General features: G+C 36.9%; 1 protein-coding gene across 1 annotated transcript in view; it reads right to left on the bottom strand.

The window, feature by feature from the left end:
• THSD7A (thrombospondin type 1 domain containing 7A) overlaps positions 1-15,771 on the bottom strand; it is a 286,529-nt gene that overhangs the window by 93,105 nt on the left and 177,653 nt on the right. The window contains exons 4-7 of the mRNA XM_062605006.1: positions 10,615-10,863; positions 8,874-9,055; positions 2,650-2,805; positions 741-944 (exon numbers count right to left, since the gene is read on the bottom strand). Of these exons, the coding sequence (XP_062460990.1) occupies positions 741-944; positions 2,650-2,805; positions 8,874-9,055; positions 10,615-10,863 (791 nt within the window). The remainder of the gene's footprint in view (positions 1-740; positions 945-2,649; positions 2,806-8,873; positions 9,056-10,614; positions 10,864-15,771) is intronic.

The raw sequence follows: 15,771 nt of genomic DNA, 5'->3' as shown, positions 1-15,771 counted from the left end.
ACTCAGAGATATTCTTTTACTTAATCATCTATAGAGTCAGAAATCTCTTACCATAACTACACTGTAGTCAGTACAATTATTTTAATTTATATGCTGCTTTAGACTATAATATCACTAATGAATTAAGAGTATTCTTGCAACAGTAATTCATGAATCTTCCATAGATTATTTTGTAAGCAGCTTTCAAAATTGGCTTTTATGATTATGTCATGCAAAATCTGCTTTCTCTCACAGAAGATAGCTGAACAATGGTGGTATTTTTGACTTTTTGAAGAAGCAAGTCAGCTTGGGCTGTCAAACCAACACACATCAAATCATGCTTTTAAATGAACATTATTATTTTTCTTCCAGCTATACTTATTGCAATGTGTCTGACTTTACTCACACTTTATTTGGCTCTGGAATCAAGAGGATCAGCTTTGTTAGTGGGATTACATCAGGGAATTCAGTCAAGTCATTGCAGGCATGAGTCTGACCTACTGAAAAACAACAGCTGTTTTCTACTTACTTTTCTCAAAGTCTCTTCAGGAACCTTTGAAAACTCATGATGTGTAGGTGAAGAAGCTTGATCCTAGAGAAACTAGAGGGCCTATCCTTCCTAACCGGTACCAAAGGACATTTTTCTGCATTCCAGACAGCTTGATCTCAAGGACTGAGAACAACAAAAATTGCTATCCTTTTGAACTACATTTTAGCATGTTCACTCTAGTTGGTGTGGACTATGGGAAAAAGCATCTTACCGTCACTGTTGACGCAGATGACAACAGGAACCTGTGTACCAGGGCCACATGGCTTCTCATTGTCAGGAATGCACTCCTCCAGCCCCACAATTCTCCAGTCATAGCAGGAGGGCTCTTCACACGGTATGGCTTCCAGTAGGTGAGGGCAGTTTCCTGTTCCTCCGGTAGGCTCATTGGTGATGCGCCGTTTCCTTAGCTTAAAGCCTGCAACATCCAAGAAAATACAAAGGGTGAAATAATTCAATTCTAAATCCAAAGTGAAGAGATTTTTACCTATCTACACCTGAGTGAACAGTTCTGTTTCTCTTCTGTGTAAAAGATACCACAGTCAGCACAGCACTGCATTTTAAATAACTGGGCAGAAAAACTCACTAAAGTGAGAGACAGAGAAGTAAAACTTAACAAGGGAATCAAAACTTTTGAGCTCATTCAGTAAGCTTTGCCTTAAGTCCCTGTTTATCCTAAGTCTCATGTACTCCAGGACGCAGACAAGTCTGTTGTCCTGTGCATTACTCTTGAGGATCCACCTCATCTAACAAACCGTGACTAGACTGCTGGGTTGCCATTTCTCAAGTATGTTGTTTGTTTTCTTCTCAGGTATCTTCCAACATGGATTGATTATCAAGTAAAATCACCTTATAAACACTAATCCCCCACCAAAAAAAGAAAAAAAAAAAAAAGAAATAAATACTAAATTGACAGGAAAGGCATCCTGCTAAAACTGGGAGTGCCTGTACAACTTTTACATCATTCTCTCAGAAGAATGGTCAATGTAATTATAAAATAAAATACAAAAATCCCAAATAAGAGGAAAACACTGGCAGCAGGGAGAAGATCCCTGCTCATGTGTTCAGGAATGAAGATTTGCATGACGTACATCCTAATATGTTTCCACTATGCAGGTGTCCCAATCAGTCTCATAAACCTAAACACTGCCCCTGAAAATGTAGTAAAACTTTTAGTGATGTAACAGCAACAGACATAACAGACTACTTGAAAGCTGTACTCAGAGAAGAGTTAATCCAACAGGCTTACACACTGAACTGCTTTTTTCCTACTTGAATTGTTCAAGGTTGGGTCCCACTACTGTGAAACAGCATTGTAAAACTTGTTATTGCTGCCCAGACTGGTGTAGCTAGCAGTATACAAGGAACAAGAAGCTAAAGTGGTAATTACAGTTGCTCCTTCAAGTGGATGTATGTGGCTGCCTTTTCTTATGAGTATTTTTAGTCAAGGAACCAAGTGCTCAGCTTTTGTCAGATAATCACATCACAGCAATGACTAGGTTGTTTTTTCTCATTTACAGCCAGAAACATACAGACTTCCTACATTAAGTCCTTGTCACTGTATTCTTGATTTCCTATTCTGATGTCAGGTTACTACCATCTGTTCTGCATAGGAGTTATCTGTAAAACATGAAAACTGAAACCAGCACATCATCAGTAAACAGTGTCACCTATCAACAGCAAATGGTCCTGATTTTTTGCCAGATATGCTTTAGAGTCTACTGATGAATTCTTAAGCTATTACTGAACATTAAATCTTTGAGTGACTTGGACAGTGTACCCTAAAGGCTGCTTCTGTCTTCCTTTTCAAACAGTGCCAGAATTGTGATTTCAAATAGAAACTGTATCCTGTTCAGCTTGAGGGGAAAGTCTAAAACTGGAAGTGACCTGTAATAACCCAAACTGACCTTGAGAACCTAGTAAGAAGCCTACATTTTTGCCAGGTTTGGTGAAGCAGTAATGCTAAATATAGTCCTAATTGAATAACTTTTTTTTGATGCTCAAAGGCGCTGGATATACCCTTCTTGGCACAAAATTTAGTATGCTTGCATGTCCAGAAGTGCCTAGTGACTTAGGAACACGAAATAATCACCATTAAAAGGCTTCACTGAATTTTTACATACCCTTTTTGGCCTGAGGATCATCACAGCTTTCATAGGTGCATGGTCCCCAAGCTGACCATGCCGAGGTCTCACACTCTGTAGGACAGGGGATATGGCACAACTGAGAAGTGCTGGGAAGAGGTCCCGTACACAGCCTACCGTCTACTGGCCTCGAGGCTGTCAAAACAAAGTCAACACATTTCTCACGTGTCACGATCCTCAGCATTAAGTGGACAAAACCATACTTCATTCACAAAGGCTGATACATCATCATTTTAATCTGATGAAGTGATGGAAAAATGCCTGTCCTGAAAACAAAGAAATAGAAGTCAGTTTACCCTCTACATGAACAGAGCCAAATCCGATTACATGGAGTCAGGAAGACTAGGTATTGCAGCACCTTCTCAGACCTAGTCCTTTCATTTAATGATAGATTATGTTACTACAACAGTTGTTCATATTGTGCTTTCTGTAAATCGATGTCCTGCTGTCTTATTATGTCTTCACTTAAGAAACTGAACAAAAAGCTATATAAATCCCTTTGCTCCTATATGATACTGTAACTTCAAAAGGCTGGTTAACTAATATTTAGAAGATTATATTTAAGCTATAAGCTGAAACAAGGTTAAAATTATGACAAAATTTTAGTGGGTTTTTTATTCTAAAGACTTTCAAGTGCATACTCAGCAGTAAGATTTGTGCAGTAACAGCATTAGTTCAAGAAAGTTTTAGATATGTATACGTTTTGCATATAATATAAATATATATATAATGTATTTAAAATAATTAAAACAAGGCAAATGAAAAGTATTAACAAAGAAAAACATCTGAAGGCAGATTATTCTGTTATTTAAGAATCAATAAACCCTTGAACAGACCAAAATCACCCTTCTCCCATACTTCACTCTTTTGAACTCCCAGGTTACACAGAAAATAGGACAACTCTATAAGGTGCCAGAGTAAGGAACAAAACTCTAAACCAAAATGTACCATTTCATTATAAGCAAGATTTTAATTCTTTTGCATAATATAGGACTTGACAGATTATTACACTAAGCAGAGAATAACTGCTAGAAGGCAAACTTAAGTCTGCCATATTAATTCACTTTGGTGGACTGAAGAGGTGTGATTCTTTAACTTAAAACACTCTCATCCTATTTCCTCAGCATTTTTTTTTCCACAGGAAATATTAATTTACTGCCACCACTACAAATAATCTCTTTTGATGGAAAGAGCTCTCTGAAGAAATATATTCTGAAATAAATTCAGAATACGGCAAAATATCCACCTGAAAGATGAGATTAATAACCAGAGATAAAACATTAAACATTAGGGTGTAAAAAGTATGGTCACATTTGTAGATAGATGTCTGTCTTTACATTCAGACTTTTTAAGTAGATGATCCATCCAGTTACAGAAGAATTAGTAAATTCTCACTTTTTAAGGGAGAAAAGAAATGAAAAAACTCATCACCCTATTCTGGTTTCCCATGCTGCCTCCTTTGGCATGGTTTTACACTCTGTTGCTCCACATAATGAAAGCATGAAGATGGCAGAAAGTCATTCAACATTACTGCCTCCAGATCACGAATCTCTTAACACAAAATAATACAAGAACAAACATGCCAACATTTGCATAATGCTACGCTAGAATTAAATTTTATGACAGAACATTGAATTTTACAATATGTTTGACATGAGCACCTAATATGCATGATAATCATCGTAATATGCATATCTCGTGTAGAACATGGATATAAACAAACATAATTTGCCTGTAACTGAATTTGTATTGAATAGTTTCTAATTAAAAAAAAAAAAACAAAACAAAACAAATGAAAAAAAAAAAAAGCCCAGTAAGTAATTGCTAAACATACTTTTTTAACCTTGATTTAATCAGGGAATTGCTAAAGTGAGACAGTTGAAATTAAGAGTCAATTACATCCCTGAGACACAGGCTTGCTTCAGGGAACAGAGAAAGTGTTCTGAGAAATGCTGTGCTTCATTTCCAGCTTGCATTACGATAAAGCATTTACCATCACACTAGTTCATGGGATGTTCCTCAGAAAAATAACAAAGACCTTTCATCAAGAATCTTTAAGGAGCAGATTTCCATATTACAGACAGGACATTCCATATCTCAACCAGATTTTTTTGAAGAGTCTGCGATAGAAGGTACTACTGTAGTGCTGTTGGAATCCATTTGGCTTCAATCTAAACTTGTGATGGTCCTGAAATCAATTCTGAAATATGAGGAACTGTGATTGTGCGTGGCTTTAAAGAGGGTGACTTAAGTAACAGGAATACTCTCGCAGTTTTCTAGAGGTATCTGCCCAGTAAGAATTCCAGGTCTTGCCAGCAAAAATTTATAAATAAACTTACCATGAAACTACTGAAAACACCTGCCTTTTCCATCACTCATTAGAGTGTAGGAGAAAAAAATAAGTACTTTAGGAACAGGCAAATGGTTATCAATAAACTTCTCAATATGTCAAAATGTTCCTGAAATGCTGTTCTTAGAACACAAGTGATGTACAACTGTCTGCTACCATATCTGTTATATACTGCTTTTAAAACAAACAATCCAACAGTAGGACAGACGAGTTATATTCCACATCATTAAAAGATACTTACATCACTGAACACTCAGGGTGTATTTCACCCAGGATCAATCAGAATTCTTTCTTTGAGATGACAGTAAAATAAGAAAACTTGCCTGGGTATCTTATGAACATCTCACTCCCATAAATTTAAATAATAATAATAATTTCATAATCAAAAAAGTATAAATGACCTTAGCTTTTACTGCTTATTGTTTAGCAAAGATGCTTTGAGAGAAGATGATGCTGGATGCAGAAATTTACAGTTTAAAACCCTGTCTTATCTCTGTGCTTTCATACTCTCTTGTGGCAGCAGTAAAGATTGTTCTTTATTCCTTGGCAGTGATACTGAATGCTGATTAGAGTGTATGTAGTATTACAAGCTCTGTGTCGAATCTGACCAACTCAGAGGCCAAAAGTTGAAAGAAAAGTGAATGCATTTTGATAATCTCTCTTTCTCCTTCAGTCTACCTAAAAAATTACTCAGTTTTAAATGAATTTCAGCTTTCAGGTAGTGACCTAAAAACTAAAATGAAATTCAATCACCCTGTCCGCAAATCATCTACTATATTTACAAATTTTATCTGAATATATTGTATATGTAAATGACTTCATTTGAAAAAGAAACAAAAAAACCCACCCACAGTTCAGATACATTTGCTACATTTATTGAAGTTTTAACCTATTCCTCTCCAGGAACCCTCAAAAGACTACTGCCCAGTAATGACCAGACTAGCAAAGAGACTGAATTTGTACATGGCTGCACCAGCATAAGCCGACACAACTTCATAGTTCTGGTCGTTTGCCACACAGGTTTCACAGCAAACAGAAGGAAATTTCTTAAACTGAAAAAACTCAAAAAAAGCAAGAAAAACCCAAGCCCAAAACACATTATGACCAACAACGAAGGAATACACATTCTTCCCTCATTTTCTATAATGATGAATGCTGTCACCCAAAACCAGCACATAATTCAGGACCTGATCCTATAAGCAGCTGCACAACTCCATGCACGTAAACAGTTCCTCTGTGTTTAACAGGGCATCGAGTGTGTGTTTGCAGATGTAGAATAAAATTTCACCAATAAAGGAACTTTCATCCTATCATCATTCACATCAAGGGCTTTAAAGGTACTTGGAAAAAGATGATACAACCTACCTCACAGACTTACTTTCTTCTAAAGTACTCACTTCTAATTTTGTGACTAAACCAGTTAAATAGGTGAATAAAGATGAAACAACTTAAGTCAGTGGCAAGTAAATGGCAAAACGACAGTGGCCTCCAGGAATCTGGATTGTTAGCTGCCTAATTACTACACCAAATGCTCCCTCTTCTTTCTCAAGTCTAAATTTATGAATTCTGACAGGAGAGAATATGAACCCAGATGGTTCAGCTAAGTATTAAAAGTTAAAATTCTTACTTGAGCCCTAACTCAGTGTTTTAAACCTGTGGAAGGACTGGAAGTAGTGGCTGTGCTGAATGCAATGAAGCAATTCCCAGTGTTCAGAGTCGAGAGGAAAATCAGTCACTTGCTGTGTTCAGTAGCAAGAGCAGGGAACTGGCCTAGCTGTCTCATGAGTTTCATTAGTTTTGAGTTTAGACCTGTCACTTTCAAACTGATCTGAAATTTCCTGAGAATGTACAAATCCATCAAACTATCTCACAGCTACATAACCACATTAATTATGCACACACAGCCAACATAGTTCCTCTGAAAGGGATGGTGCCTCCTTTGCATGCTTCTGATTGAAAGGCTAGGTCCGAGGCCTTAATTTACCTACCTGTTATTTCAAAAGTGATCGATAGCAGAGGTGCAGCACTAGCCTTCGACTTGCTCTGTGACTGACTTTCTGAAATAACAGGGAAACGCCACTGTGAGTATATGAGAATGGAGGTCTTCGAAGCAGCTTTACCAAGACAGCATTCACTACAACCAACAGCAAACTACACTGAAATAAAGGCGTTTCCCCACAGCTAAAACTGGTAGGCGTTTCCCTGGCTTTTCCCCATCCTCAAATTACTCATAGTTTCCAAATGATATTTGTTTTAGAGGCACTGATTTGTTCATTCCTAGGAGGCCCTTGAGAGCAGCTCTTACCCCAAATCCAGGATGGGAGAGGAAAGAGGGAGGATGCAGGGAGAGACAGCTTTTCTGAAGATCTGTCCCCTAATATGGAAACACCCCAGAGCTCCTTTTTAAACTACAACCCACTTCACCCCTACTTTGAGCTCCTGAAATTGTTCTCATGTTTATGCATTCAAAGACTAGTTACATTTTAATCAGCTTTCCAGGGCCTGCAGAGATTACCTCCTGATGGGTTCCATGTATTCCTGTCACAGTCTGATAAGAGCAGATTTCACACCCGCCTAAGCTGGCGAGACTTCACAGCCTACCAAAATCCTAATCATCATTCTGAACAGTAAGCTGCCACTGATTTTATTGTTACATCTCCTTAGCTGGAAGGCTTTACTCCTTTACTTCTTCACTGGGGCATCTAAACTTTGTTCGGCAGAGGAGATTTACTAAAAGCCCTTAGGCAGCTGATATGCATTATATGAAGAGGCTTGGAAACTGCTTCTTTAATAAATACACATGCAGGGCCCATGAGCACACAAGTCACACCCTACTGATCCAAAGTCACACTGAAATGGATGTTGGCATTAGTATTTCCCACAAACTCTACCTCTATGACAAGTTTGAGAGTATCCTTAACCTACAGCAGAAACCTCAGTAGCCTGCAGTCTGGTCAGCTCTGCAGTAAATGTTGCATCACATGACTTGCATAATGCTAACACTTTTCCTGAGGCATGTGGCTGTATATTAATAATGTGTGCTTGTATGAAACAGCTACTGAAGATAAAATTTAATAATGCAAGCTAAATACATTTACTAATTTCTAGATCTCCAGTGCTGCACTAATATGCAGAAGTAAACATTACATAAGATACTCGTGTTATTCTTAAGTACATATATTACCAAATGAATGAAAGATTTCAACTTCTAAGCTATCCTCTCTTTGCTTAAGTTGCTGTATCAGCTGTAAGAGTGACAGGGAATAATCGCCTCTCTCTTTCAGTTAGGGAAACAAACCCATGAAATTATATTGGCTTGAAGTCCTGAAAGCAACTTATAAACTTGACTGAATCAAAAAAGAGAAGAAGAAAATAAATAATAATTAAAAAATAATAATAATAATCCCCAAGAGTTAAATCTGGTCATATTTTTGCGTATTTCTATATCGAGCTTACATGACAGAATTGACATATTCCATCTGCACATCAAACCACACAAGTTCATCAGCCAGCTTAAGGATACACAGGAAATTTACAGCAGAGAAAGAAAGAGAATCTAGGATTTCCAACCTACCTTCTCATGCTCTTTCTTATTGAGATATATCCTTAACATAAGACAAAATTTTTCAATAGATACTAAGAAACAGTAATTTTTAGCTAAGAATCAATATTTGCAGCATAGAGAATAAAATCTCTGCTACTGCAATTAAGTATTTTCATTTGAACAAGAAAATAACAGAAATCTGCAAGGTAAAAAGGCACTGATGATAGAAGACAATGGCTGTCAAGGAGCTCTGGAATGCTGAAGTGGTCTGATTTCACACTAATGCAAATGCAAGTGAATCAAATTTACCTTCTTTTTCCTTGAGGGTATTTAAATAGGAGAGGAGATTTTCATTAGCTTGCACGCAGTACACTTCCCGCGTTTGAATGCCACCTCCACACAGTGCCGTCTGATTTCCTCGCCTCTTGTCCTGCTGGCTAAGGAGAGGATCGACACGGCATTCTGTCCACTCCGTGGTGCGCCAACCATACCTGGATCAAAATCAGTTAATTTGGTCTTTAGAAATCATGAAGCTATTTTACACAGAATTAAGTTATAAATGCTGAAACACCTTAACAGCTTTATTAATTTCCTAAATAACCAGAGTCCCAAAATTTCCTGTACACGGGGATGCATTAAGTCTAATATTTTATGTGGGCTGAAACTTTTCCTCTGTTATTTCACTTCTGAAATCATTACTTTTTAGAAAGATCTTTTCTGTTCAATTCCTGAAACATACTGCACACATAAATATTTTATTGGAGGGAAGAAAACCTTGATATACAGAGACATATAGTCCATGTTCAGACAAGCTAACTTTCAATGTTGTGACTCTCAGCATTTGTTTAGAGCTAGACAGATCATATGAACCAAAGCCAAAATACCAAAAGAAGTGTACATGCTGCGAAACACAAAATCCAGAAAAGGAAAGGGGAAAAAAAAACACAAACACCCCTCCCCAAACAACCCCAAAGCTTCTTGTTCATCTTTGATAAAATACAAAGAAGTTTCTCCTGAAAATCAAGGTAAAACTATAATTGTATTTTTTTATTACTACTTCAGAAAAACCTTTCAGTAAGTTCCCTTTTCACTATTAAGAGAAAGACGGCCATGCAATACTGAGGCATCCCTGCTGTGTATTGATGAATGAGAAGCTGTGAGCTTTCTAGTCAGTGAACACACATGAAAGATCTGTGACTCCTAGTTAAAACCCAATCAGGATTACAAACTGAAAGAAATGCCACACAATTCTCTACCCAAGAAGTCCTTTGAGGCTAAATCAAGCAAACTGCTTCCTAATGTGGCTGGAGATGGGGAAAGATGACATTTCAGCTCTTAAATGAAAAATATGTACTACAGCCTAAGATGCTTAACATCAAATTCCCCAGACTCTCTTCTCAGTCTGATAAAGCACAGTTGGGACTTAAATTTTAATCTTGATTAGTTGATAAGGATTACAGCAATCTCTTGAATCAAAAAGTGCTTGCCGTCATTTCTCCTAAACTTTAAACAGGGTTAATTTATTTACTGTTACTATTAGCCTCTCCCACTTGCCATTTGGGGCCCAAGCTTGCCTTTGTTAAGCTGAATACAAGTTTCGCTAAAAAAGTCTGTTTGCTAAATAGATATTTATCTCCTCTTTCCTATGTTCAGCATTTTGTCTGCAAATATACAAGTGCTCCAGAAAGCAGTGATCCTGGTAGAAATGTTATGCAGGGAAAAGATCACTAACAAATTAATACAATTAATTTATTATGGTCTTGACTGAGCCTGCATATCCACAAATGTTCTTTTTCAAAAGTTAATATTAATGAAAAAATATGTATTTGTTATTTCTCCTGTATTTAGAGAAGGAAGTGATTTCATTATAATAGCAGCTATTTGTAGACTTCAGGCTTTTAAGAAGAGCACTAAATAAGCAAAGGATAAAATAAAATCAAATGTATTATTTCTTTAATAATTATTTGGTTGATAGTCCATCATAAGCCCTGTGTACTTAACTGAAATTCTTCATTTTAATATAGGGAGAACTGAAAAAAAGCCAACTTACGTAATGCATGGTGCCACACCATCTCCTTGAGAAACACACTCCTCTGTTTCTTCTAGTTGTGGGCACTCACTTTCACTACCAATAGGGAGTTGTCTAATGGTCCGTGATCTTGTACGATTCCCTTTAGGGGTAGTCATGTCAAAGCATGTTTTGGAGCAGGGTGTCCATTCTGACCACTCTGACACCTGGCACTCCTTCGTGATCACACAGGACTGGAACGTAATGGGCAACTTGTCTTGCTTGCAGAAGCTGCAATAAGAGAGCATTACAATTTTCAGCACAGATATTCACAGTCAGTCATGAACTCCTACAGAAAAGTGATGTCCACTGCAACATGCAAAGTCAGTAAATATTTGTAAAGTTGTTAAACTCCAGTCCACATATATTTAATCTCCAAAATTCAGGCAAAAGGGCTTTTGGTTAAAGTGACTCAAAACCATTACGTAAGATTCGTTAGAATTAGAAATGACAGGTATTGCCATATCTGTGATCAAAATTAAAACAAGTCTTCATACATATCTAGAAGTCCAAAGAGGAAATAAATCAGTTTTTCACCATTCACCTTTTATTTTTAGGTATACTCAATCATTTTTCTTGAAACAAAAGGAAAGTGAAGGATCAATAACTTATATGGCTATACAAAGGTTTTGAACAGAACCAAGTGCTCTATGTCTTCTTCTCATTTCCAGACTACAAAATGTTTAAAAACGCAATGTCAAATATATTGAATACTCCGTCACTGATAATTTGCTTTGTTAACAGCTCTATATTGCCACAGTGATGCCTCATGGTATAAAAGGGGAACATCTCATTGAAATAGAGCCGTCCTTGCTACATTGAACCCATGGCCTTAAATTCCTGCTACTCATGAAGGCTGTCATTTAATTTCCATTCTCCATCCGACTGCTTCATTCACGTACTATATAAGCTGTCAGCAAGATATTCTCCAAGTGCCTCTGCATTTTTAAATGGCATATTGCAACAAGAAACCAATGTTTCTATTTCAAAGTTTGATTCACAATAGGATAATGAGCAATACAGAATCTAAACTACAATCAAAGCGATCATAACTTTAACTTTTTATTATGATTACAACATAAATATATCTATTGTGTCTGTTTGTGAATAAAATTCTCACTTCTGAAGTAAACAGACAGGATAAAGATTTACTGGCACTGCAGCTGGCACAATGAAACATACTGTTCTGTATCAGTCCTATAAAAAAACACAACAAAGGCTCATTTTTTTCCTTGTAATAGAATACAAAATAATACAGAACAACGAATATTTACAACAATTTTGTTGCTATACAAAATTTTTCCCTACTCATACATGCAACAACATGTTGAACTGCTATTAACAATATTTTGTAATACTAGAAGTACTGATACTTGATGAGGCTAATAGGAGATTCAAGAACACATTTCTATACACAAGAGGCAGTACAATTATATAACCTGCTAACAGAAGATCCTGGTTGTGGAGACAGAGAGTATCAGCAGGTTCATAAAGAGGTTAGACGAATTTGTGGGCAATAGATCTGTATATTGATACTAAAATGACTAGGCAGTCATGTACTAGCCACCATCCGTAATACACTGACTTTAGATACTAGAGAAATACAAAGGGAGTGGACTGCAAAAGGCAGCCAGGCCTCGTATGCTTGGTCTTTAAATAGAATCTCCCTTTACCACTGCTGGAGACAATAGACTGGAGACACTGCTGGGCTTGACAGAACATAGGAGATTACTCAGTGGGGGATTTCTTACATCCTTATTATGTGAAAGATAAGGGGGTACGGGAGAAACCCTAACACATGATAGACAACATTTATTCTGCTTAAAGACAGAACCTATGCCCTGTTTGGGGTGAAAAACACTCAAAGCATTTTAGAACACTGTTCTTTAATAATGGAGTCTTTTCACCTTCATGTAGCCCCATCTGGCACAGGACTACAGTACTGTCAAATTCAATATAGCACTTTCTGTACCTTTGACAGAACATATAGACTCATTTATCCCCACAAAGACACACATTTTAATGACTGGAAAAAAGATCAATTCCTTATGGATTCTAACATGGGCAGTATTTGCAAATCATTCTGGAGAACAGATGACATATCATCACCTCCCAAGTTCCTTTCCAAAATGACTCCTTTGAGAGCAGAAAACACCAACCTCTTCACTCATCTTGTGACTGAGGCCAAGTTTAATTACAGGCACATATTGCCAGGGAACACAGACAAAATTGCCACCACAAAGTAGCTTTAGTGCGGATTGAAGAGCTCAATTAATGATGCGTAATACTCTATCGGCTCGGTATGTGCTTCAGAACTAATTTGGGAGACATGCTACATGAGAATGACTAATATTCAGAAGCTGTTTTACTAAATAAATTAAAAAAATCTATCTTCAATGAAGCTACTTTCAACCTGCCTCTGTCCCCTAATTGCCATGAACCCTAAAGGTGTCCCTGGCTGTGATTCCCACACAGGTCCATGCAAAAATTGTTTCTTTCCCTGGTAAGTGAAACCTCCACCACAACACAAAGGGGTGCAAGTTTTTTAGTGATACATAAGAGAAAGGAGACCTTGAGCTGCAATTGAGCTCAAATCTAATGAACTTACCACTAAAAAAAAAACAACCCAGAAATATTTGGAGCTAGTTAAATTGCAAAAGAATTTTTTATCAGGAATCTTCCAAACAAATGGAAAAATAATGGAAAAAAATAGAGCCCATGCCACCACCACCCCCCCCCCCCCCAAAAGGCTTTTCTAAACCCATAATTGAAAAAACCTCTTTAATAAAAAGTTTTCAATCAACTCCATTAAAAATCAAGGCCATCCCTGCAAACTAATGACATATCTTTATTTTTAAAGATACAGTTACTTATAGACCATATAGCAGTCTGCCAGTACCTAAAGGCAGCCTACAAGAAAGCTGGAGAGGGACTTTTTACAGGGCCTTGTGATAAGGCAAGGGGTGATGGCTTTAAACTGACAGATGGTAGATTTAGATATTTGAAAGAAATTCCTTACTGTGAGGGTGGTGAGGCACAGGCACAGGTTGCCCAGAGAAGCTGTGAATGCCCCAGCAGTGCTCAAGTCCAGGCTGGACAGGGCTTTGAGCAACCTGGTCTGGTGGAAGGTGCCCCTGCCCATGGCAGGGGAGGTGGAACTAGATGGAACTAGATGCTCTTTAAGGTCCCTTGCAAACCTCACCATTCTATGATTCTATGATTCCTGAAAGCTTAGAACAGATCCCAGGTACTTACAAATCAAGTAGGCCAACAGGCATTACTGCAGCTTTAGGTAACAAATTTTCATTTCACAGATCCTTAAACTCCAATTGCTACATATGTAAAAAGGCCTCTTGAAGTTTTTTTGCTTTTCAGTTCCCCTATAATCCTGAATGCCATAATGCTGAAGTCTTCTTCTGGGTCATGATGTAAAATGTTTTTTAAAATTTAGACATAGATTTGTTGACAGAACTTGGATGAAGAGTTATTTGGTCAATGGCATAGATTCAGCAGGCTTCCACTTCATGCTCATTTTACTTTCTATTAAAACCTGCTGTTGATATAGCTTATATAATTAGAATGGTCATTTTATCTTTTTTGATATTAATTATTTCCATATGTGGGCATGAAGAAGACCCAATAATAACTGTACCATGTTAATAATCCCATTATTTATTTATGATCAATGATAGAATTAAAGCCTTAAAGCATGTTAAAGCATTCTTCACTTCCAATATTAATCAATTTAAAATGAAATATAAACCAATTAATTTCTTAAGTTCTTGTAACCAGAACATAAATAATTCTAGGGAGATAAACAAGAGGCAAAGTGAGTTATCCATTTGTTTTTTTGCTTGCTTATTAAAACCATGCACCACTTGTAGTATTATGCAAATACTGACAAACAACCAATACCATTGTAAGTCACCAGCAAACAATCTCTTTACTGTTATACATAGTCATATTATTTTTGTGAGAGGGCAGAGACAGTTGCAATTAGCAAAAAAAGTGTCAGACAAGCAAATTAGCTGCTGTTTGTTCTTTTAACACATGGTTTTCTTTAAACAAGTTGAAGAAACTAATCGCAAATGGCCATTATCAGGAGTTTTCCTTCATGCTTTCCAACATAGTTGATTCTATGATTCTGTGTTGCAGGGAGCAGATGTGTTGCATTCCAGGTCAAGCAGAGACTAGGGAAGCATCACATTTAAACTCCCAGTACCACAAATCTCTATAAACAAGACCCAGTTAAAACTCTCCAGGTAAGTAAATGATTATGGAAGTGCTTCAATCTCTTTGAAGGTAATAAAGTAGCTTCCAGAACAGATTACAAATCCTTTCCCTCACTACCACCTTTCCCTATCCCAGGTGCATGTATACCTGTTACCTGCAACTAACACAATTTATACTTAATTTCATGTTGCATCTCTATGTATTTCCCCTCTCCCAGAAAATTTTTGAAACAATCGATTTGATGTTTCAAAGTCCCCTCTCATGTTTCAAAGATATTTTTTCTTCCTTTTTTACTCCTGACACCTTTAAAATATTTGCAAAAGATTTTGAAACTTTATCTAACCAAGAGAAAGAGATGTTTTTCACACCTTTCAGTGCAGATTACTATATATAAACAGATACTCATAATTAAACATACTAATACTGAATTGTATAAAAATTAAGTAATGCTGTACATTTGTACTACATCAGCTGAGAAGGTCTGTCACATTTCCTTCAAAAGTCTGATCCTAGAAACACCATAGATTGATTCCCAATTGAAACCTGGGAATGTCTGTTACACAAAATAGTATCTTCTGTGTGTTACAGATTTGATCTGAATAAAAATAGTTTAATCACAGCTTAATTTCACGTAAATCACTCTCTACTTTTTGATGGACTTATGCACCTTAGTTACCCAAAGTTGGATGAATCTTCTCACAAGAGAAAAAGCAAATGGGCAGGTAAACAAATCAGAAGATAAAAATAGTTAATAGTCATTTCATGATACTGCACAATCCACTGGTAGCTCTGCATCAAAACTCTCCATGCTCTGTGTACCTTCAGTAACATTTAAGTATATACTATACGCAAAGTTAGCCATTCAGAAAGTGCAGGGAGTACACAAATAAGTCCTCATTATCAGTC

This window comes from Pezoporus occidentalis, unplaced genomic scaffold (assembly GCF_034315485.1).
Source record: "Pezoporus occidentalis ecotype Australia unplaced genomic scaffold, CSIRO_AGI_Poc_V1 ctg9, whole genome shotgun sequence".
In the NCBI taxonomy this organism is placed as follows: Eukaryota; Metazoa; Chordata; class Aves; order Psittaciformes; family Psittacidae; genus Pezoporus; species Pezoporus occidentalis.
This window is presented reverse-complemented; position numbering and strand designations above follow the sequence as displayed.